Source organism: Canis lupus, chromosome 25 (genome assembly GCF_011100685.1).
Source record: "Canis lupus familiaris isolate Mischka breed German Shepherd chromosome 25, alternate assembly UU_Cfam_GSD_1.0, whole genome shotgun sequence".
NCBI lineage: Eukaryota > Metazoa > Chordata > Mammalia > Carnivora > Canidae > Canis > Canis lupus.
The window spans coordinates 8,031,263-8,056,371 of NC_049246.1; the positions used below are offsets into that span (position 1 = coordinate 8,031,263).

The 25,109-nt window shown below is 35.9% G+C and overlaps 1 protein-coding gene across 1 annotated transcript in view; it reads right to left on the bottom strand.

The window, feature by feature from the left end:
• The window catches only part of FRY (FRY microtubule binding protein), a 260,730-nt gene that overhangs the window by 144,980 nt on the left and 90,641 nt on the right, over positions 1-25,109 (bottom strand). The window contains exons 8-13 of the mRNA XM_038573337.1: positions 23,117-23,285; positions 20,379-20,471; positions 20,189-20,287; positions 18,502-18,603; positions 1,160-1,263; positions 571-679 (exon numbers count right to left, since the gene is read on the bottom strand). Of these exons, the coding sequence (XP_038429265.1) occupies positions 571-679; positions 1,160-1,263; positions 18,502-18,603; positions 20,189-20,287; positions 20,379-20,471; positions 23,117-23,285 (676 nt within the window). The remainder of the gene's footprint in view (positions 1-570; positions 680-1,159; positions 1,264-18,501; positions 18,604-20,188; positions 20,288-20,378; positions 20,472-23,116; positions 23,286-25,109) is intronic.

Here is a 25,109-nt window from a genome sequence, read left to right on the forward strand (position 1 = left end):
ACCCAGATTTTAATGAAACTAGTACCTGTAAAATTCTTAGAAAAGTTCTTGGCAAAGTGTAAGTGCTTAATAAATGCTAATATTCCTATTTTATTCTTCTTTCTCATAGGGCGAAAAAGCATTTTTATTTACTCTTCAAATTTCAATATCTGATTTCAAAAACCAAATTGATTTCCTCCAAACATCAGTCTCTTTGCTTCCTCCTGACTTGCAGAATCCAGAGCAGAGACTAGAAGTCAAGAGACCCTTTTACTAATAGGCTCTGCGACCTTAGATGAGTCACTTAAACTCTTTCAGTTGCTCATTTGTCAAATGCTGAAAATACTTGATGTACCTATGTCACTATTTGTTTTGAAGCAAAAAAAACCAAAAAAAAAAAAACCAAAAAACAAACAAACAAAAACAAACCCAAAACAAAACTATGTGTGAAAACACTTACAAAACCATTCTGAAAAGTCTTTGCACATAAGATATTACTTTAGACTCTTCATCTGGCAGTATTTCCTAGGAAGGAGACTGGCCACTTGAAGGCAATTAGATCACTCCCACTGCCAGAAGCTTCTCCATTACCTGGGCAATGAACTGGATGATTTTCACAAAGATGTTCAGAGGCATATCCCTTGGCACCACACCACGGGACCCTTTGGGGAAAAGTGTTGTGATGATGGTTATAAGACGGCTGAAAGATAGGGAGAAAAAAAGAGAAGACAAGCAAGATTGGCTGAGCTCCAGTTCTGAAAGGGAAAATGGCAGATGTTTCATTTTATCTAAGTATCAGAGAGAATTCAGAAAAAGAAAACAAACCACTTCATTCCTTTTTCATTAGCATAATTACCCTATGAAAAGTTTTTCCGGAAAACTAAGAACAGTTGGAAAATTATAGCCATTTGCTTTGCTAACATGGTGAATGCAAGCTTGGACATGGAACCTCCTGGTCCTGGTACAGGCTGAAATTTCTGTAATGGGCTGCTGAGCCAATGACTAAGGAAAGCTTGAAAATGTCCTTATCACTTAGATCTTTTAGAAACTGTCAACTTTGAATAGTTTCTAGTTTGGTGAGTACAGGTATCAATAAAACAAAACATCCTCTTCATTGGCTAAGAAATGGTTACCATTAACTCGGTGATGTAGTTACCATTAACCCAAACCACCTCCTTACCTCTGAGTAGCTGTGTTGCTTTCACATTTAATTCGAATCATGTAAACCCAAAGTAATCTGTACAGAGATTCCAGTGCAACTCGAGCCATCTTGGGGTCTTTATTCTACAACAGAAAATAGGATGTAAGATAGTGTTATATTTAAGATTTAATTAAGCATAAGTGGGAAAAAAAGTTAAATAGTAATATATGGAGGTTATTCTTTTCTGAATGCCTAGAAATGCAGATCCCCACACCTGGGTGGCTTAGTGGTTGAGCATCTGCCTTCAGCTCAGGGCATGATCCTAGAATCCTAGGATAGAGTCCTCCTTCAGGGTCCTTGCAGGGAACCTGCTTCTCTCTCTGCCTATGTCTCTGCCTCTCTATTTGTGTCTCTCATAAATAAATAAAATCTTAAAAAAAAAGAAAAGAAATTCAGCGCCCCTACAAGTCACCTGCATCATCTGGGACTTATGGGTTATTTGCCTTCAGGTGCCCACTGGGTTAATAATCAATGAGGAGGGCTCTAAATAGTCATGAGGACAGGACAGAGTTGTTCAGGAGGAAATCATGTCATTCTCTCCTTTGCCAAGGTGAATACCTGAAATTGCCTTCTTCTTCCAGCCCTGGGGAACCTGTATTCTCTAGCACTAAGAGAAGAATCAATCTCTTCTTTCTATTGTTAATTATGTGCTTTTTGCTTTGATTCCCCAAGCTCCCCAGCTCCCCATTTCATTACCCAACCAACATTTGTTGAGATGAATGTGTACTCAGCAGTATGTTAGAGCACAGGACATACAGATAAAAGATAATCCCTTTCCTTAAGTTGTTCACAACCTCTGGGGGATGGGAGATGGATAGTAAGCAATCAACTCTTAAGGCAGTAAAAAAACCTGATAGGGACAGGAGCTAGAGAATAGAAAGAAGGGCAAGCTATGGAAAGCTCAAGGGAGGTCAGAAAAAATTTCCAAGGGCAGATGAACACTCAGATGAACTTGACTCCATTCATTTACTCATGTGTTCATTCAACCAAACATCTGGGTGGCTACAGTAGGCTAGGTACTATGCTTGGCATAGTGTAAAACTTTGAACAGTGTAGATAGAGGATGGGAAGGAAGAACACATGGAAGCTAAGAGAGCTGAAGAATATGGGTCATGTCTCAGAACCTGGGAACAGTTAATATGCCAATGCATAGGGCCAGGTGAAGGGGCAGTGGCTGATGAGGCCTGTGAGGAAGGCAGGGGTCACATGTGGGACGCTACATGCCAGGCTCAATAAGGGGACCATGGTTCTTATGATGGTGACAAAAAGCTACTAAGTCCCTGCGGGAAGACCCTGCCTACATTGTGGGGAAAGGAGTAGAGGTAGGGAGACCAGAGGCTACGGCAGAGCTGCTGGCTTCCGGGCCATAACAAGCCAGAGAGGAAGGAATTGATTCTTTTCCTACTGTCCATCTTACTTGAATTACATTCCTCTTGATTTAAAAATCATCGACTGGGTGGTTACCCTGATGCGTGTGGGATCCAGGTAGCATTTCTTGGCATGGTATATAACCAACCAGTCAATATGTAGCTCTAACCTACCTTTTCTGCCTCCTTTCCTGCTACCCTCCCACAAGCTCCTGAAAGTCTAACTAGGCTGTGTTCATTCCACTTACATGTCAGGAGTGGGTTTCCTCACCCACTGCATCATTTTTTTTTCTAGCAGGTGAACCCTTCTCCTTCAGTCTACTTGACTGTCCCCCTCTTTTGTGCAGGCTCCTTGGTTCCTCCCCAGGCCCTCAATCCCATACCACGAAAGCTAACTGTTTTTGTCCTGAGTATCTTCTGACCTTTATACAACCTCTAGTATACAGGCTTCTTTAGATGTCTGAAAGAAAGGGTCATTGTTCACCTTGACATCTATTAGAATTCCCGCCATTCTTCAGGAAGTCAATAAATGTTTGCTGAACAGTCTTTAAATGCCATTCTTAACTTTCTCATACTTTTTTTTTCCTTTTATGTGACTTCTCTTCCTTTATTCATTTATTTATCTTGTCATAATTGGTTTAGTGGTTTTATTTTTAGTGCAGATAATCTGGATACTGATTTTTATAGAATTGTGTTTAGACATTACCACAGATAAAGCTTATTTTTAGACTTCATGTAAATAAATTCTATGGAAAAGGTGATAGAGAATGATTTTTTAAGATTTAGGAGAAATAGAATACATTTTTGGTGGGATCATTATAAAATTCTAAATTTCTATATGCATTCATATCTGTTTTTAGAATTTGTTTTATTAGTCTGTCTATTCATGGGCTAAGACCACATTATTTTAAGTTTTGAGGCTTTAAAATATGTTTTATTACTATATACTGAAACTAATATTACACTGTATATGAACTGGAATTTAAATAAGAACTTAAAAAATAAAATAAATGTATCTTATTATCTGGTATGGACTGTCTCCCATCCTCCACTGGTCTTTTCTTCTTTTTAAAGGGTTTTCACAGATATTTTTTCCATGTTTATTCTTTTGAATAAATGTTATAACTACTTTTCTAGCTATAGGGAAAAACAGACCCAAACTTTTTTTTCTAAGACCCCAATTTTTTAAAGCATACATTGATATATGATTTGTATGTTTGGTTACATAAAGGAACTTTACTAAACTGATAAAGTGGAATTTAAAATATTCCATCATAAAAAAGAATTGGGGGAATTCTAATTATCCTCCCCACAATCACTCCAAATTAGCAAATGCCTATGATGTGCTTACATGGTTGTTAAAAGCAGATTCTAGACACACACTGCCTGGGTTTGAATCCATCCTTGTGCTGCAATTTATTAGGAGTATGGCCAGCCTCAGGAAAACTAATGTCTCTGGGCCTGATTTTCCCTGTCTGCAGATGATAATCCTACCTACCTCATAAGAATGTTGAGAATTAAATGAGTTAATACATATGGGATATTTAGCACTGTTCTTGTCCGTAGTAACTATTATTATGTACAAGTTACCAGGATCTAGCAGCTAACATGCTCTGATTTGGGGGCTCTTCCATTCCAGTGGAGATGTTTACTCCTTTGTTAATTTCCTTTTATTAGTAAATGTATTTTATATTTGCATAGTGTATCATTCATAATTCTCTCATGTGACTTATTTCATATTGTGAATCATGATGGGGTAAGGCAAATATCACCTAAGTTTTATTAAGGAGATTAACAGAGAGCTCTAGTTTAAACAATTCATATTGCTGTCTTCTGGTTAACTTCAACTTATTTTACATATTTTTTCCTGTCTCCCTACCCACAATTCCCTTTTTGGTTATCTTGTTGTGACTGATGTTCTTTTACTCTTAAGAATATGCTTGAGATTATCTATTTTTGTTTTCACAGAGATTGATGAGCAAAGTGGCTGACTTATGTGTTTACTTTGTTTTACCTTTGGATCCTGTTCTAGTACTTGATTTTTAGCATTTCAAGGTGATATTACTGGTTGCTACGATTGCCTCCTCAAATGATTTTCTTGCCTCTCTTCCGTTCTTAAATTGCGAACATAACTGTTTACTTCTCCACATTTAAAATCCTTAAGTGGCTTCTAATCATCTCCTGGACCATGTCCAAATTCCATGATGTGGTACATGAGGGGCCTTTGGCAATCTGGCTCCCCCATTACTACCTCCTGTCTCCACTTTGGGCTTGGTGCACCGCATGCCATTATATTCCTTCTGCAATCTCCTAAATGCCTCAAATGTCTAATTGGAAAATTTCTACTCCCTGGCAAGATTCAGTTAGGTGTCATCTCCTCTATTAAATCCTATACTATTATAATCAATATTTCTTCATCTCAGAGAGATTGCCAAGTGCCTCTGCTTCCTGCTTCCAGAATGCTATTCTATCCCCTTACTTGTATATTTCTTAGACTGTGAACTCCAGAATTCTCGTTTGTTCATTTTTGTGTCCTCAATGACTGCCAAACAGCAGGTTATTAGTAAATATCAATTAAAAGAAAACAGACTGTGTGTAGCAGCTGAACAACTTGATGCATAAGATATCTTTATATAGAACCTATACGAGGAGACAGTTCAGAAAAGTGACATAGAATGATCCTGAATTCACCTCCTTCTAAGTAAGTACACAATAAATCCATAGCTATATGTGGAATAATTTCCTCTGGAAAGAATTTGAGTACTAGCTGAACAGCTACTTTACAACAAAGGATAAAAAGGCCACATGAAGACAGGTAGACAGTCTTGACAAAAACCCCACCTCCAGAGTGGTGACCCACCATGGGGAGGGGACTCACAAATTGGAACTCCTCCTTGAAGAGCATGGACGTTTTGCCCCACATTAGCCACTCTATCCCTTAGGGCCTGCACCATAGAAATGAGCCCCGAAAATGTGTGACTTTGAAAACCAACAGAACTTACATCCAGGAGAGTCATAAGGCTGTAGGGAAAGAGAGACAGCCTTAAAAGCTCATATGCAGATTCACTCTCCCTGGGACCCAGTACAAAAGCAGCAGTTTGAGAAGAGCCTAGACCATATGGGAAGAAGATAAAGTTGCTAATATTAAGGCATCTGCTAGAGGAGCAAAACCTGTTAGGACTCTGTGCAGGGATGGAGGCACTAGTGGGTGACATTTTTACATTCACTTTCTACCTTGCTGGTGCCAGCACTAGGAAGTACTATTTTTGTACTCTCACTCTAACTGACCAGTGATAACCCCCATCTTCCATGCCACTGCCGTGGCCTTGCACCCCTTGTGTTGCCTGCATAACCCTGTCCCTGCCCTCCTCGATCTACCAAAGCCAGCAGGCATACAGAACCCACACAGGGGATGCCCTTGAATGTCAGGCTCTGGTAACCTGGAGAGTTGCATTTCTGGGCTTAATGAGGCTTAAACAACCAGAGAGACAGTTCCAGATACAATCAAGAGCTAGGGCAATGTTAAACAATAAGATTCATTGCCTATATAAGGCTATCCCTTTAAGAGTGGGAGAGAGAGCTGTTTTGTCTAACACATAGAAACAAACATAAAGTGTCAAGCAAAATGAGGAAACACAGGAATATGTTCCAAACAAAAGAATAAGATAAAATCCCAGGAAAAAAACTTTAATGAAATGGAGATAAAAAATTGTCTGATAAGGAATTAAAGTAATGGTCATAAAGAAGTTCACTAAACTCAGGAAAAGAATGGAAGTACACAGAATGTTTTTAGCAACGAGATAGAAATTATAAGAACATACAAAAAGAGAAGTTACAGAGCTGAAGAATATAATAAATTAACTGAAAAATACACTAGAAAGGTTTAACAGCAGACTAGATGAAGCAGAAGAAAGAATTAGTGATCTGGGAGATAGGGAAATAGAACTCACCCAACCAGAAAAGCAAAAAGAAAGAAAAAATAATTAAAAAAAATAAGCATTGCTTAAGAGACCTCTGAGACAACATCAAGCAGAATAATATTCTGATTATAGGGCTTCCAGAAGGAAGATAGAAAAGGGCAGGAGACTTATTCAAATAAATAATGGCTAAAAACTTCCCTAATCTTGGGAATGAAACAGGTATCCAAATCTAGGAAACCCAGAAGGTTCTAAACAAAATGAACTAAAAAAGACCCACACCAAGGCACGTTATAACTAAAATGTCAAAGTTAAAGACAAAGAGAGAATCTTAAAAGCTGTGTGAGAAAAATAACATGTTACGAACACGGGATATTGGGTCAATGCACAATGAACATAAGGTTATCAGCAGATTTCTCAACAGAAACTGTGCAGGCCAAGAGAGAACGGCATGATATATTTAAAGTGCTGAAAGGGAAAAAAACTTCCAATCAAGAACATTCTATTTAACAAGATTCTCATTTAGAATTAAAAAAGTGATAAAGATTTATCTTTAGCAAAAGCTAAAAGAGTTCATCACCACTAACTGGCCCTAAAAAGAATGTTAAAAAACAAAGGGCACTAATTAGTAATAAGAAAACAGATGATAGTAAAAATCTCACTGGTAAAGGCAAATATATAGTAAAGGAAGTAGACTAATTATAAAGTTAGTATGATTGTTAAAAGACATAGTAAAAAGTAACTATATATTCATTAGTTAAAGGATACAAAAACCAGAGAGATGTAAAATGTGATATCAAAAACATAAAAATGCATAGTTTTAGAATGGGTTTAAGCTTAACTTGCTATCAACTTAAAATAGACTGTTAAATATATAGGCTGTTAGATGTGAGCTTCATGGTGACCACAAAGCAAAAACTTATAATAAATACACAAAAGATAATGAGAAAGGAATCTAAGCATAACATCAGAGAAAGTGACCAAATCACAAGAAAGCAAGAAAAGAGGGAACAGGGAGAAACTAAAAAACAAAAAAAAAATTAACAAAATGAAAATCAGTACATACCTGTAACAACTACTTTAGATGTAAATGGACTAAGTGCTCCATCAGAAGACACAAAGTTGCTGAATGGATAAAAGACAAGACTCATCTATATGCTGCCTACAAAAGATTTACTTTAGCTATAGGACACATGCAGACTGAAATTGATGGAATAGAAAAAGATATTACATGCAAATGAAAACCAAAAGGGAGCTGGGGTAGCTATACTTATATCAGACAAAACAGATTTGAAAACAAAGAGAGAGAAGGGCATTACATAATGACAAAGTGGTCAATTCAACAAGAAAATATAACAATTGTAAATATTTACGCACCCAGTGTAGGAGCATCTAAATATATAAAGCAAATATTGACAAACCTAAAGGGAGAAATTGACAAAAACACAGTAACAGTAAGGAACTTTAATGCTTCACTTATATCAATGGATAGATAATCCAGACAGAAAATCAATAAGGAAATATTGGCTTTAAATCTCATATTAGACTTTAAATGGCACATTAGACTAGATGGACTTAATAGATATATACAGAACATTCTCTCCAGTAGAAAACACGATTCTACTCAAGTGCACATGCAACATTTGCCAGGACAGATCACATATTAGGCCACAAAAGAAGTCTCAATAAATTTAAGATGATTGATGTCATATCAAGCATCTTTATCAACCATAGTAGTATGAAACTAGAAACTAATTACAAAAGAAAATTGGAAAAATCACAAATAGGGGGAGATTAAACAATATACTACTGAATAACCAATGGGGTCAAAGAAGAAATCAAAGGGGAAATTTTAAAAATACTTTGAGATAAATGAAATTGGAAATACCATATACAGTAAAAACAGTTCTAAGAGGAAAGATTATAATGATATAGGCCTATCTCAAGTAACAAGAAAAATATTAAATAAACAATCTAACTTTAAATCTAAAGTAACTAGAAAAAGAACAGTTAAAGCCCAAAGTTATCAGAAGGAAGGAAATAATGAAATAGATACTAAAAAGACAATAGAGAAGATCAATAAAACTAACAGCTGGCTCTTTGAAAAGATAAATAAAATTGATGAGCTTTTGGCTAGACTAAGAAAAAAAGAGAGGACTCAAATAAATAGAATCAGGAAATAGGAGAAATTGCAACTGATACAAAAAAAACCACAAAGGATCTTAAAGGACTATTATGAACAGTTATATGCCAATCAATTAGAAAATATAGAAGAAATAAATTAATTCCTAGAAACATACCATCTCCCAAAACTGAATCATAAATAGAAAAATCTGAATAGACCAAATACTAGTAAGGAAGTTGCATCAGTAATCAAAAACTCCCAACAAACAGAAGTCCAGGATCAGATGGCTTCATGAGTGAATTCTACCAAACTTTCAAAGATTTAATACCAATCCTTCTCGAACTCTTCCAAAAAATTGAAGAGAAGGGAATACTCTCAAACTCATTTTATGAGGCCAGAATTACCTTGATACCAAAACAAGATAAGGACACACACACAAAAGAGAAAATTACATGCCAATATGCCTGATTAAGATAGATGCAAAAATCCTCAACAAAAAATTAGCAAACCGAATTCAACAGCACATTAAAAGGTTTATACACCATGATCAAGTAGGATTTATTCCAGGGATGGAAAGATGGTTCAACATTTGCAAATCAATTGACATGATAAACCACATTAACAAAATGAGGGATAAAACTCATACGACTTCTCAGTAGATGGAGAAAAGCATTTGACAAATTCAACATCCATTTACGATAAAAACTCACAACAAATTGAGTATAAAGGGAATGTACCTCAAAATAATAAGAGGCCATATATCACAAGCCCACTGAACATGATACTCAATGGTAAAAACTGAAAGCTTTCTCAAGATCAAGAACAGGACAAGGATGCCCACTCTCACCACTTTTTAAAAAAAAAAGATTTTATTAATTTATTCATGAGAGACATAAAGAGAGAGGCAGAGACACAGGCAGAGGGAGAAGCAGGCTCCCTATAGGGAGCCCAATGCAGGACTTGATCCCAGGACCCTGGGATCACAATATGAGCCAAAGGCAGACGCTCAACCACTGAGCAACCCAGCCCCTCACCACTTTTATTCAACATAGTATTGAAGTCCTACCCAGAACAATTAGGCAGGAAAAATAAATTCAAGTCATCAAAATTGGAAGAAAAATGTAAAACTTCCATTATCTATAAAGAACATAAATTAATACACAGAAAACCCTAAAGACTCTACCAAAAAACTTAGAATAAACAAATGCAGTAAAATTGCATGGTACAAGATCAATATACAAAAACCTGTTCCATGTTTATATACTAACCACAAACTAACAGAAAGAGAAATAAAGAAAAAAATCCTATTCACAATTTCATCACAAAGAATAAGACACCTAGGAATAAATTTACATAAGGAGGTGAAAGATGTGTACATTAAAAACCATAAGACATAGATGAAGGAAATTAAAGAAGACACAAATAAATGGAAAGATATTCAATGCTCATAAATTAAAAGAATTATTATTGTAAAAATTTCCAAATTACCCAAAGTAATCTACAGGTTCAGTGCAATCTCTATCAAAATTCCAATGGCACTTTCACAGAAATAGAACAATCCTAAAATTTGCATAATACCACAAAAAATCCCAAGTAGTGAAAACAATATTGAGTAAGAACAAAGCTGGAGGCATTACAGTCCCTGACTTCAAACTATGTTAAAAAACACAGTAATCAAACAGTATGGTACTGACATAAAATCTGACACACAGATCAGTGGAATAGAGGGAATAGAGGGGAATAGAAATAAATGCAAGCACACATGGTCAATTAACTTACAACAAAAGAGAACAAAACAGAAAATGAAGAAAAAAATCTTTTCCATAAATGGTGCTGGGAAAACTGGACAGCCACATGCAAAAGAATGAAATTGGACCATTTTTTACATTGTACACAAAATTAACTCAAAATAGATTTAAAAAGGGCTTAGGGGCACTTGGGTGGATCAGTTGGTTAAGCATCTGCCTTTGGCTCAGGTCATGAGCCCAGTGTCAGGCTCCATACTCAGTGGGGAGCCTGCTTTTCCCTCTCCCGCTCCTCCTTGCTTATGTGCATGTGTGCTCTCTCTCTCTCTCTCTCTCTCTCTCTGTCAAAAAAAAATAAAATAAAATCTTTTTAAAAATTAACGACTTAAATGTAAGATAAGAAACCATAAAACTCCTAGAAGAAAATACAGGCAGTAAGCCCTTGACATTGCTTTTGGTGGTATTTTTTTTTTTTGGATCTGACTCCAAATGCAATGGCACAAAAACAAAAATAAACAAATGGAACAACATCAAACTAAAAAGCATCTGCACAACAGAGGAAACCTTCAACAAAATGAAAACGTAACTTGCTGAATGGGAGAAGATATTTCCAAATCATATATCTGATAAGGGGTTAATATCCAAAATATATAAAGAACTCACACAGCTCAATAACAAAATACAAATGATCAAATTAAAAAATGGGCAGAAGATCTGAATAGATATTTCTCTAAAGAAGATATACAGATGGTCAACAGATACATGAAGAGATGCCCAACATCACTCATCATCAGGGAACTGCAAATCAAAATCACATTATGATATCACCTCACACCTGTCAAAATGGCTATTATCAAAAGGACAAGAAATAACAAGTGTCGACGAGGATGTGGAAGAAAGGAATCTTTGTATACTGTTGGTTGAAATGTAAACTGATGTCGTTATTATGGAAAACAGTATGAAAGTTCCTCAAGATATTAAAAATAGAACTACCATGTGATACAGCAATTCCTTGTGGGTATTTATCTGAAAAAATAAACAAAACACTAATTCAAAAAGATATATGCATCTCTGTATATGTATGTATATGCAGCATTATTTGGAATAGTCAATATATGGAAACAGCCTAAGTGTCCATCAATGGACAAATGGATAAAGAAAAATGGATTAAAGTGTGAAGCATTACTTAGCCATACAAAGAAAGAATATTTGCCATTTGCAATAACATGGATGAGTCTTGAGGACATTAGCTAAGCGAAGTCAGTGAGACAGAGAAAGACAAACACCATATGAATTCACTTATATCTGGAATCTAAAAAATAAAACAAGTGAACTAACAAAATAAAACTCATAGATAGAGAAGAGGCTGTAGTTGCCAGAGGGGCAAGGGGTGAGGGTGGGTAAAATGGTTGAAAGGAATCAAGAGGTACAAACTTCCTTATAAAATAAATATGTCATGGGGATGTAATGGGGACTATAGTCAGTAACTTTGTATTACAAATTTGAAAGGTGCTAAGAAAGTAAGAAAAGTTCTTATCACAAGAAAAAAAATTTTGTAAATTTGTATGGTGACAGATGTCTAGATTTAATGTGGTGATCATTTTGCAACATATACAAATGCTGAATCATTATGTTGTACACCTGAAACTGACACAATGCTGTACATCAAATATACTTCAATTAAAAAAGGCAACTATGGTTATGTAGCTAAAGTTAGTCTACATGGTATAATGGTATTACTAAGCATCTTACACTCGTAATGGCGTCTTGATATTTTTTCAAAAGTGCTTTCACATTCCATGACATCAGTTGAGGGAATTCATCATTGTGGGGGGCAAAATGACTTGCTCAAAGCCATTAGGGTAGTAAATGACAGTGGGGATAAGGAAATGACTTCTAGACTAAGTCCTATTTCTTAGAAACTGGATTGCATATATAACATGGTGCTTACTGTATCAGGCATTGTTATCAGTGATGTACATATACTAACTCATTTTAATTCTCACAACAACCTCTGAAGTAGATAACTGTCAGTGTTCTTACTGTGCAGATGAAGAAATCAAGGCACAGAAATGCTAACGAGTGGCATTGCCATAATTTGAACCTAGACAATCTGATTCCAGTGTCTTTGAAGCATTAGTTTTTCTACTGCAGTTTAATATTATATGGATGCCACTCCAATATGCTACTGGTGCCTACTAGATTTTACTCTACCGGAAAACAGGATCTCTTCCTCAATGGCTTTGTATTCCAATAGCAGCCAACACCATAGGGTTTGATACAGATTCTCAGGATGTAAACACTTTAGCATATGTCTCAAACCATTGATTTTTGTCAAAAATCTCTACTTCAAGATTGAAGGACTCTTCTCCCGTTGTAATCTGCTTGTCTGTTAATTGATTAACAATAATATATTAATACATTGTGGCTGTGAGGTTACCCCGATAAAAGTGTTCAAGAAACCAGTAGGCTTCAGAGTGGGTCTTCCTTGTACCCCTTCGTCTCTTCTCAGTGCTGGTCACCAACACTTTCACGTGACATATCAGCTGGCCAAAACCATGCCCACCTTCTTTAAATGTAATTAATTAATTAATTAATTAATTTTTGCTTTTGATTTAGTTAAAGCAATTCAGTAAGAAGTAGGGAGAATTGAATTCATTGGCAGCTTGGCTGGTGACATGGTCACTGAAAAAACCAATGTTTCCCAAGGTCCCTTCCTCTCTCCTCAGTGCTGGTCACCAACACTTTCACGTGACATATCAGCTGGCCAAAACCATGCCCACCTTCTTTAAATTTAATTAATTAATTAATTAATTAATTAATTAAGTTTTGCTTTTGATTTAGTTAAAGCAATTCAGTAAGAAGTAGGGAGAATTGAATTCATTGGCAGCTTGGCTGGTGACATGGTCACTGAAAAAACCAATGTTTCCCAAGGTCCCTTCCTGTCTTCTCAGTGCTGGTCACCAACACTTTCACGTGACATATCAGCTGGCCAAAACCATGCCCACCTTCTTTAAATTTAATTAATTAATTAATTAATTAATTAATTAAGTTTTGCTTTTGATTTAGTTAAAGCAATTCAGTAAGAAGTAGGGAGAATTGAATTCATTGGCAGCTTGGCTGGTGACATGGTCACTGAAAAACCAATGTTTCCCAAGGTCCACCAGCTGACCATTTGCACTAAGTCGCATGGGTTTCTTATGAACATGCAGATTCCTTAACTGCACTTGGACATTTGAAATCAGAACCTCTGGAGGTAAGTTTTGCAAAGTTGCATTTGAAACAGGCTTCTTTGGAGATTCTGGTACATGTTAAGGTAAAGCTCTACTGACAGAGATTGCTAAACAATTTTAGTCATCTTTTCATCTTGTTATACTCAAATACCTTCTAGGTCTCTCTTCCACATCAACTAGACCATATTACCCAAAGAACATATGTGCAAGGAACATTAGGTTCAGGATAACTTCTAATGCCACTAGACCAACAATTCATACATATTATTTTCTCTTCAATGTCTGAATAAATAAGGCACTCATGGAAAGTAAGGGCCCTGTCAGCTGATTCCTAATTTTTAAACCTGGTTCATGTGCGCTTTTAGAATTTATAAATCCCACTTTGAAATATGTCTTGGACAGATCTGAAACAGATGAAAAGAGATTTTCTTAAGTTTATAGAAATGAGGTTAATAGTAAAGCAGAACAATTGCTTCTAGAAAATTACTTAAAACAGCCAATACTATGTCATTTAATTTTGATACTTACAAAGAGTAGTTGTTTTAAAATAAATGGTGCCATACATTTTAGTGCATTCTACCAATCAATGACTGTGGAATCCTTAATAATAATAATCCTCAATCTCTACTGAGATAAAAATATCATTAATTATCTTACTATTATATGAAAAGTCTTAAAAAAAGTACTACTTAAACTTTTTTGTGATTATTACATGCAAATATATATTATGTGCTAAAGACAAGCTTCAACAAATATATTTATGGCAACCACACCATTTTTGATATTCTTAATGGAAATCAAAAGACCTTTGCACCTCTCTTCCCTGCTCCTCCTGAATGTATCATTCTCTGTTAACATAGCCTACTTCATTTTATTTACACCAGTTATCACTATCTGAATTTTTCTTCTTAACTATTCACTTACTTGCTTATTGTCTGTCGCCCCAACTAAGTTACAAGGTCTAAGAGGTTGGAGAGTGCTACTGTCATTCATCACGTACTCCCAGCACCTAGGAGAGTTACTGGTAAACACTTCTTGTAAGAAATTGTTGACCAACTGACTGACTGGATAAATAAATGCATTCGAGCCTAGTACAAGAAGTGACTGAGATAAAAGGAGAATCATTTTTAATTCTGTATTGCCTAGCCTTCAGATAAAGTATTGCTATTGGGGCAAAATATTTAACAAAGCATAAATAACATCCATGAGAAAGCATGAAGAGAGTTCAATGGAGCTTATGACATTGTCATGATGATACATGACAAGATATGTAAACTCCTGCTATTGGTTTGGCTCATAACAGATCTTCAATTACTGAGAACTATTGTTGTTATTAATACATAGTAAACACATTTTTTAACTTTTAAGTTTTCTTTTATGGCTTTGTTTTGTTTTTTTATAATCTGGATCTCTGGTATATTATATTCACTATTATAAAATTTAAAAAGTTAAAAATTGTTCCAATTATATCCATTTTGAAGGATGAGAAACTAGCACATAGTTATTATGAACGCTTAATATATACTACATATTAATAGAACTATTAATAAATGGAGATTAACAAATAAATAAATACTATTAAATCAAGTTTTAAAACATTTTCTTTTTTTGGAATTAGGTATATTATGGCAGATGTAAAAGGAATGTATCAATTCCTAATTGCTCAATATGTTCATATTCTGACATAAAATATATAGAAGAAAAAAATACTGGTTACCACTAAGCAAGAGTTCTTGAAAGATATCAGTGTTGTAGTAAGAAGTTGCCATAAATTCCCCCCCATCACTTTACAAGATTATATCGCTAATATATGGTTGATCACTTAACTAAGTGTAAATAAAGACTGCAAGTTTGTGTTACCAAAGCAGCCTGCCTCCTACAGACTGACTCTGAAGATAAACTAGGGCACTGACATTAAATGAGCATTGACCTGAGAGGTTTACTTTGAAAGCAGCAGATTTTTCACTTTCACACACACTTCTATTCTGCTATATGTCATGCTGCCGCCTTGATGACTCACCTTTGTAGAACACATCAAACATGGCTACCAAGCTCAACATGTAGAGTTCAAACACTAGGTTCATTATACTTAAGCATGTGTAGGGGAGTGGGAGACAAGGAGGATAAGGGTGCTGGAAGGGAAAAGGGGAAAGGCAAACAGGGGGAAGAGTTGGTCTGCTGGTCTTTATGAAATATTAGTTGGCTCTAACTCCCATAAAATACTGACACTATTCAAGACAAAGTACACTTTTGAAGCCATGTCAGTTTTTCCTCACAGACTATTCATAAGGAGGTTTGGAAGGTTTATTTATGACATTTTAAAATAGTCTCATTTAAAAAAAAGATTTATTCACTTATTTTGGAGAGAAAGAAAGAGAGAGAGTGCAAGGAGGGTCAGGGTAGAGGGAGAGGGAAAGAGAATTGCAAGAAGACTCCCTGCTGAGTATGAAGCCTGAGGAGGCAGGGCTCAATCCCACAACCCTAGCAGAAATCAAGAGTTGGAAACTTAACCGACTTAGCCACCCAGACACCCCTAAAATGGCCTCACTTAACTGCTACTGGATTTAGTTCTAAATATATGTAATACCATTTTATTCCACTTGTAACTCATCAAGGATCTCTTTATATCTTTTAGCCTTGGGGTGGTGAATTCCAACAATTCGTTACCCATAAAGTAAAATATCATTGACTTAACTTGGCCTCATAACTATTTCTTTCATGCTTCATGGGGTCTCTAACTTCCAAAAATGGCACAGGTATCACTCTACTCTCAACTTTTATATCCCTCACTCTCTCTAGCATACATTTTGAAATTTTGTTACATATCCCCCAATGAAATGCTAAACTTCTCAAGGACAGAGACTCTATTCTATAGCTAGTTTTAATATAGTTAACTTCCCCTATGTGTCCCACTTCCAGCACCTTCCCTAGCACCTTACGCAGTGGGCACTTCATACCTACTGGGTGACTTCAATGGAATTCTGGAATTTGGTTCAGCCTCTACTATCAACTCTATATAGTCTTTCTGATCTCACCATGGCCATTCTCGTAGAAATCCTAATGCTGAATGTTTGCATAGTGATATACTATCAGCTTGTAGCCCCACTTCTCACTGGGCCATTTATAACCGGGTTATCAAGTCTTTTTGGTGGGTTTTGATTAAAGAACCAATATTTTAACTTTGAAGCAATAATATTCCAAAGTAAGATTATGCCACTATGTTTCAAAAGCTCATACTTTAAACAAAAAAATTTGGTTTTTTGGCCACAACAATAAATCGTCATGCAAAGTATTATTTTAATTCTAACTAAAATTCATCATAAACATACTGAGCATAATATATACAGGACAATGCACTGTAAACATTGTTAATTAATTCTCTTCTTTGTTGTGGGCAAAATGACCACTTCTACCTGTGTGAAATGTAAATGAACAAAAATATTTTCAACTAGAACTAATAACTGAGTAAGTTAAAAGTGGGCCAAACAACAAAATAACATTGAGCTGTGTGTTAGAGATGTATGCATAAATCCCTAAGTCAAATCTCTGAGACTGGCTATTATATAATTGTTGATAACTCTAAAAAGCTTTTTGTTTTTCAGAATACTTAAAAGCTTAATTCTATATCCATTGCTATTATATTTCATTGCCAATTTGAAGAAAATCAATGATTCTAATCTTGGATTTCACAATCAGTGCTTAAAACAGCTCTAATGCAGATTACTATATAATTATGGTAAATGCCAAAATAATATAATTAATCTTAACCACTCATTTAAATTAAAGTGTCTTAGAACAGAAAAGATAAGGCAACATGTATAAGCACATACAGGATTGGATAATTATGTATATTTCAAAAATTCTAGAGCAGTAAATATCAAACTCATAGAAGAACATCAAGACACAACTGGAAACAACTGGAAAATGTACACTGTTTGCACTTACATTAGGGTTGATTCATTTAGTTGTCTTTTATCAATAGGTCACTAAAACTTAAAATATGTTTACCACTTAAAAGTTATAAAGCCAATTTTAAAGCTAATCATTATGGTAGTTTTAACTGTAGGTTCCTCAGTTTTAGGAAAGATTACTTCATCTGTCTCACGACTCAGCACCTGTGTCTATGCATAATAGACACAGGTGCTTGTTCAATGCACAGTGCTTGTTCAATGGATGCCTAGGGCTGATGGACTGTCATGTGGCTTGAAGAGAATACCTTCAAATAATTACAAAGAACACTGACAGGAAATAAGTATTCTCTGTGATTGGGGTCAATCCTCCCACAGAAAGGAACTTCTTCCCTCAAATATATTCCTAGATGGGGGGCGGGGGGCAGAGGAAGATGCAGGAAGTACAGGTGAGCTTCTGAAATCAATTCACTTGGTTCTGCCAATGAAGTGGGTCTCCCCCCACCTTTAAAAAAAATCATTTAGATACAATGTGACAATTAATACATATACAAGGGTATTTAATTTTACCCTTAGAGTGATCCTAATTAGGAAAGATTTCCCAAATTTGGAGTGATTTCTCCAATCCCTAGTCATCTTCTAAGATTGACTATATTTGGGGGTGCTTGGATAGCTCAGTTGGTTAAGTGTCTGACTCTTCATTTCGGCTCAGCTCATGATCTCAGGGTCACAGGATCAAGTCCCACGTTGGGCTCTGTGCTCAGTAGGGAGTCTGCTTGAGATTCTCTCTCCCTCTCTCCCTGTGCCCCTCCCTCACCCCAAACTCTCTCACTCTCTCTCAATAAATAAATAACATAACATAAAATTGACTATATTTAATAAGGAGAACTCAATATTTTTTTCATTATCTCAAGAGTATCAGATAATTACCCTGTAAACATCATGAATCACTCTCAGAAGCACATATGTCAGTCTCAGACACATATTTAGTTTATAAAAGACTTTTTTGAACTGACAAATACTAACTTTAAGGTTGGATAAGCAGTTGTTGAGGAAAATATGCCACCTGTTCAGGAACAGCTGCTTTTGACTGACACAAAGAAGACAGGTCACCAGTGGGTACAGGGCCTGAGGAGAAAGAAGATGAGGTCACAAGATGATTTATATTTCAACAAACCAGGTAACACATGCTCTCTGGAATTGCTACCTATCCATCTCCCTCTGTAGGCCAAAATAAACAGGACGCTTTATAACACAAGGCTCAGTGGGGGCCATGCAGAGGTAGGCATTTCACAAATGCTTTCTGATGATGGTGGGGGTGGAATTATCTAGAATTATAAAGTGTATAATAAGTTTCATGTATAATAAGTGGAAACCTGATTCACTGATTTAGAATCTTCACTTAAGAATTTTAAAAACAAACTCATTATCTTAAGATCATTCTCAGAAAGAAAGAAAGTAGGAAGGCATACTAATTTTAAAGATGTTATTGGGGTTTTTGCTCATAAACATCTACTAGCTTGTCCTTGTTTTAGAGGTAGGTGTATATATTTTCTTTTGCATGCAATCTTCCTGTAATTAAGAAAGATTCCTAAAAGAATGTTATTGCATTGGTAAACTCCACCAAGACAAATTTAACCACAGGAGGAATTTGCTTACGAGTGAATAAACAGAGGTGCTACTGTGCTTTTCCTGCCTAACTGGGCTGATTTCCCACAGTAACTGGAGAAGATAGAAAAGCTGATGAGTGGCCACCCAAAAAATATATATGCAGAACCCATTGCCATTCTACTGAACCAGATAGCATATACCTTTATGGTACCTAAAAAATTAGGGCTAGTGAAGATTCAAACAAAAATAAAACTGGCTCATCCATTAAGCTGAATTAGCAAAAGATTATTGCCACAATGAGATTCAGTGCTTAACAATCCACTAACTTAATTTTTTTTAATTCACTTGGTTTTAAACTGACTTTGAACTATGCTACCATTGAGTGTAACTCTAATTCTAGCCAGTCATCTAAAAAAAAAAAAAATTCTAGTGGTTAGTCACAATGACTGACCATAGAAGTAGAAAATAAGCATATCTGTCACCACTGCCAGCAAAGCAACTCTCAATAATAGCTCAAATAATGGTGGCTATGCTCATATTTTGAAGACTGGCATAAACTGTGCCAGCTAAGTAACCTGCTTCCTCTATACTATCACAAGAATAGCTCATATGTCATGTCGATTAATAAACCAGAGCCTTATTTACCACTGAGGGCAAAAGGTTGTGATAATTTAAAAGACTTGTCTCTCTCTCAACTCCCTTTGCTGCCTGCTTCCATTTTGATTTAGAACATAAGGATAGGAATGAACCAGTGAAGACTTCTGGGGATCGAAAAGATAAACTATTATTATAAACTTTGACTTTTAGATTGGAAAAAATACTCAAAACAAAAATCAAGTTAATCCAGTCTTGAAAATAAAGAACAGAATCTTAGGATGAGAAGGGTCATCTGAGATGACATGGTCTAATCCCCTTCTATTATCGTGATCCAGTTATGGTCAACGTTAAGTGCAAGCTCCAAATTTCGAAACACTTCCTTTTTTGGGCGAGAGCTGCAGGTAATCCTCCCATTTGAGGGACCCTTATGACTCTCAAATAGATTTCAGCCTAAGGATTTTATCCTCTATAGTTTTGTGTTTTGGATTTTCTCAGAGTTACTAACCAACGAATGCTTCTTTCGAGAAGAAAGTTCCAGTGTGGTGTCATATAGGCTTTCAACAAAGTTTCTAAGGCAGGGAACATTTACTTCATTTTTAACAGCCTAAAAAAATAGAGACACATGTTGATGTCAAATTAATGAAATTGGTGATTCTCTAATCCAATTTGAAGAAGTTCTTAAAAACATAACTCACAGCAGCAACTGGGACGAGAATTTCAACAAAAAGCCCAGCCAAGGCATGCTTGATATCTTTGTCTTTGACCTCGAGGAAATAATGTGCACATTCCTAGGAAGCAGGAAAAAGCATAAAGGAGGGAGAACAGATTGAAATGTGCACAGAAAATGTACTAAAACAAATTAAAAGAAGCAGCTATTAATTCAATCATACACACCAACATAGAATATTCCATAATCCATTAAAGAAAATCACTGGATTCTAGCATTTATACTTAAATTTAAAATGGCCTCAAAACAAACAAACAAACAAGCAAGCAAAATGGCCTCAATGACATTTTGCAAAATTGGTTTTCTCACTCTCCTCGTTCTATCTCAAATAATTGTGCCAAAAGGAGAAAGCATCTACAACTAGCAAGCAGATATTCATCCACTGACTTATTGATTGATCCATTCAGACATTCATTGCTGACAAATTTCTATTGACCACCTACTGTGCGTGGAGCCCTGGTCCTTGATTAATCCACAAACACAGATCCCCAGAGAAGGTAAACATGGGAAGAGACGCAGAAGATATTAAACTTATTTTGGGCCCTGTGACAGCCCCAGGCACAGAGCTGTTTACTTTTTAGCTCTGACATTTTAGGTGTGTTTATTATTCAGATAGTTTCATAAGCAAGTCTGGAATGCTTTCCTCCCCCACCTAAAGCAAGAAACCTTTAGAACAGTTCCTCAAGCAAGGATATCTTTGGCTGGGGACTACTATCTATGAAAGGGTATTTTTGGTGGCCCAGAAAATCATTTGTAAGTAAATTTAGAATTTTAATGTTTAGAATTCCACCAGCCCCTTTCTCCTTCCTGGCCTTTTTGGTAGTAACATACTGTGCACTTTTTTAGGTATTGTTTTCATGGAAGGGTCCAAGGCTCCATGTATTTGTGGCAATATCTTAGTATCTATATTAGTATCTATATTAGTATATTATACTTACTTTCAGTCAATCCTGGGACCTTTGCCAACAAAAGTCACTAAAATTCCTAGTCTACTGATTCTATGCTAAGAAGGGCATTGCCAACATGGAAAGTCACTGAGATGGCTTCCCTAATACAGAATGGTGCTTCATGGCTCCTAGAATTGCAGTCCTTTTCATACATTATTTTGTATATGTGTGTAAATATTCTTTCAAATCATCATTCAAATACATGGATACATGAATTATTCATATCAGAGGATAAAAATAATTAACAGTTACTAAGTGCTTACCATGTGCCAAGAATCCTCAGAGCCACCTTCTAAAGCTAGTGCCATTATCACTACTTTGCACAAAGGTAAGTGAGGCTGGGAGAGGTTAAGGGTGACTTTCCCAAGGTCCCAGTGCTGAAGCTTGAATTTAAACCCCAAAAGTTTGATACATCTTTTTTTAAACAGCTTCACTGAGATATAGATCACATAACATGCAATTCACTCAGAGTGTACAATTCAATGGCTTTTAGTATATTCACAATTGTACATTTATCACCATAATCAAATTAGAACCTTTTCATTATCCTCCAAAGAAACTCTGTACTGTTTAGCAGTCATTTCCAACCTCCCTATCCACTCTCCCTTCCTCCAAGCCCTACACAATCACTTCCTGTCTTTAAGGATTTGCCTATTTGAGATATTCCATATAAATGGAATCATAAAATATGTGGCCTTTTGTGTCTGACTTCTTTTACTTAGCATAGTATTTTCAAGGTACATTCATGTTATAGTGTATATCAGTACTCCATTCCTTTTTATGGCCAAATAATATTCCCTTATATGGATATACCACCATTTTGTTTATTTGTTCATTGATTGATCAACATTTGGGCTGTATTCACTTTTGTGTTATTACAAATAATACTGCTATGGACATTTGCATTCAATTTTTTGTATGAATGTATATTTTCATTTCTCTTGGATATATACCTAGAAGTAGAATTGCTGATTACATACCAATTCTAGATTTAACCATTGAGGAACTGACAAACTATTTTCCAAAGTTGTTATGCCATTTTCTATTCCCATCAGCAGTATACGAGGGTTCCAATTTCTCTACATCCACACTTGCTGTTATCTTTTTTATTATAGCCGTTTTAGTGGGTATGAAGTGGTACAGCCTATGCACACAATCCCCATGTCTAAGCTCTTCATTGATAAAGACCCTCACTTAATCTAGTTCATGGAAGCATTAGAGAAAGTTCTATAAATTCTAACAGAGCCAGGTGCTCTGCAAAATCCACATTAGCAACAATTCTTTTGTTAGTACATAGTATGAGGAACACTGCATCACTGACACCTAAACCTGTATGGTTTGGTAGATTTTTTAAACACTGATTCTCTTTTATAGTGGGAATAAAAAAATCTTCATTATTTAAAGTTCTGATGCTATTAATGTTAATAGCCACCGTGGTGCTATCAATTATAAAAAGTAGAAATTCAGCTATATTTTATTCATAGATCAATATGTAGCTGATGTGTAGAAAGAGGGAAAAAAAGTCAACAAATAAGACATTTCACTACCTCAAAAGTGATATGAAAGCTTAAAAGTGAAATTATCTGCCTGCAGCTCTATTACTTGGTTATAAAGCACGTTATGAATTTCTGAGGAAAAAGTAGGACTTCTCCCACACTGACAGTGTGGATGTGCTTTCACATTCCAAGCCAGTTATTCTGATGACAGGAGGTGTTCAGATTGATAGCCCCTTGGTTCTCCTGCCCAAGGTATTACCTACCTGCATAAACTGAAGAGAGGCCTCAAAGTCCTCCACTGGATACATCTTAATTCGAAAGAATTTCATCCCCATTATCAAGCTGATAATGCTTTGAACAACATATGGGCTCTGCTCTTTGTACCGTAATTCTTTGAGTTCTGCCATAAATTTCTTCTTTACAGCAGGGAATCTAAGAAGAGAACAGGAGTGGTTTATCAAATAATGGGTATGGAAGTGACCATAACAGAGGCCTCCAGCATCTAGGAGAGCCAGGGCACAGTGACAGGCATCCTTTGTATCAGTTGAAGTACACGGTTGCCATTTTGTAAGGATTTGATATTGGGGATTTGGTAAAGAATACCATCTTCTCCTTTCTTCTCTTATTCTCTAAGATGTTCAATATTTCCTTCAGGCAGGGAGAAGATCCAGGGTTATTCAGATCCTCTCAAAATGCCCCAGTTCTTAAATTGAGTAGGACAAAATTCTCCATTTCCTCAGGCTTAGCAATTTCCAACACACTTGTAGACCCCAAGAGCCTGAAGGATCTCTAATTATAAGCCTCTGAGCAATATCACAGGCCAGCTATTTCTGACAATGACAGCAAATACTGCCAAGAAATGTTCCTAATCCATTTCCAAATGGAATTTCCGAATGAATTCTGTGGATTTCTGTTGTTGTTTCTTTTATAGTTTTAGGTTAATGATCATTGGAAAAACTGTTTTTAGGGTGTAGGAAAATCTAATAAGAAAAAATTAAAATCAAATCTAAAAGATGAATAAGCTTCTTCTACATGCATGGGACGTTACAACTAAAAAGACACAGTCCACAAGGAATTTAAGGCATCCATATTGTTTAAAGTAAAATATTAATTAATAATATTAATGATAACATTATTATATAAGATTATTAAAAAAGAATAGATCCAGGGATCTCTGGGTGGTTCAGCGGTTTAGCATCTGCCTTTGGCCCAGGGCGCAATCCTGGAGTCCCGGGATCGAGTCCTGTGTCGGGCTCCCGGCATGGAGCCTGCTTCTCCCTCTGCCTGTGTCTCTGCCTCTCTCTCTCGTGAATAAATAAATAAAATCTTAAAAAAAAAAATTTAAAAAAAAAAATCTTAAAAAAAAATAGATCCTAAGAGGATGGAAATAGTAGCAAATCTGCAAAGTACCCAAGGCAGAGGAACATTTACATAAAAGTGATCCCAACTATTTCTGAAATGGCTGGTTAAAAGAAAAAGGAAAGCATTCTAAAACTCATTGTGTTTTGCTTCCTGAGACTATCACCCTGAGGCTCTAAATATGTGAAAAGGTCAATTAGAAGCAAGGCATGATTAAAGAGGATTATTATGATTATAAAAATTAAAGGTCAACTAACAGAATCCTGGAAGGTTGAAATAACTCTTGACAGCTCAGAGTAGACACTTTAGGACAAATAGCGTAGACAGTAAACATGAAGATATTATTTCAGCAAAGGAAGTACAAGAGGAGAATGATTGGCAAGTTGGTTTCAGAGACTTGATGACAGCTGGCCATTTTCTTGTTCTTGGCTCAGGTGCAGGAGATTACATGGTGCTCATCTGGTAATAATTTGTCAAAACCGTATTTTTCTAAACCAATTTACAGATTTTTCTTCATGTTTGCTACATATATTTTACAATAAGAGAGGTTTCTAAGAAGGCATTGGGGCAGAAAATATAAAATCCAAATTCCAGTGTCATCTTTCTTTTCTACTTCTTATGGAGTAGGAAATAATCTGATGCTGAAGACGGTCATGATGACAGCTACAAGCAGATATCCAGCACGTATAATATGCCAAGCAAAGTTCACTGAACCCCACATTTCATCTTCATGATCATTTAATCCTTACAACTTGAGCAAGGTACTATTATTATACCCTTTTTACAGAAAAGGAACTTGAGGCTGAGACTTCTTAATGTGATAAAGTCACACAGCTGGTAAGTGGAGGAGCCAGAATTTCAAGCCAAATGTCTGGCTCTAGAGTCCCTATGCTTAAT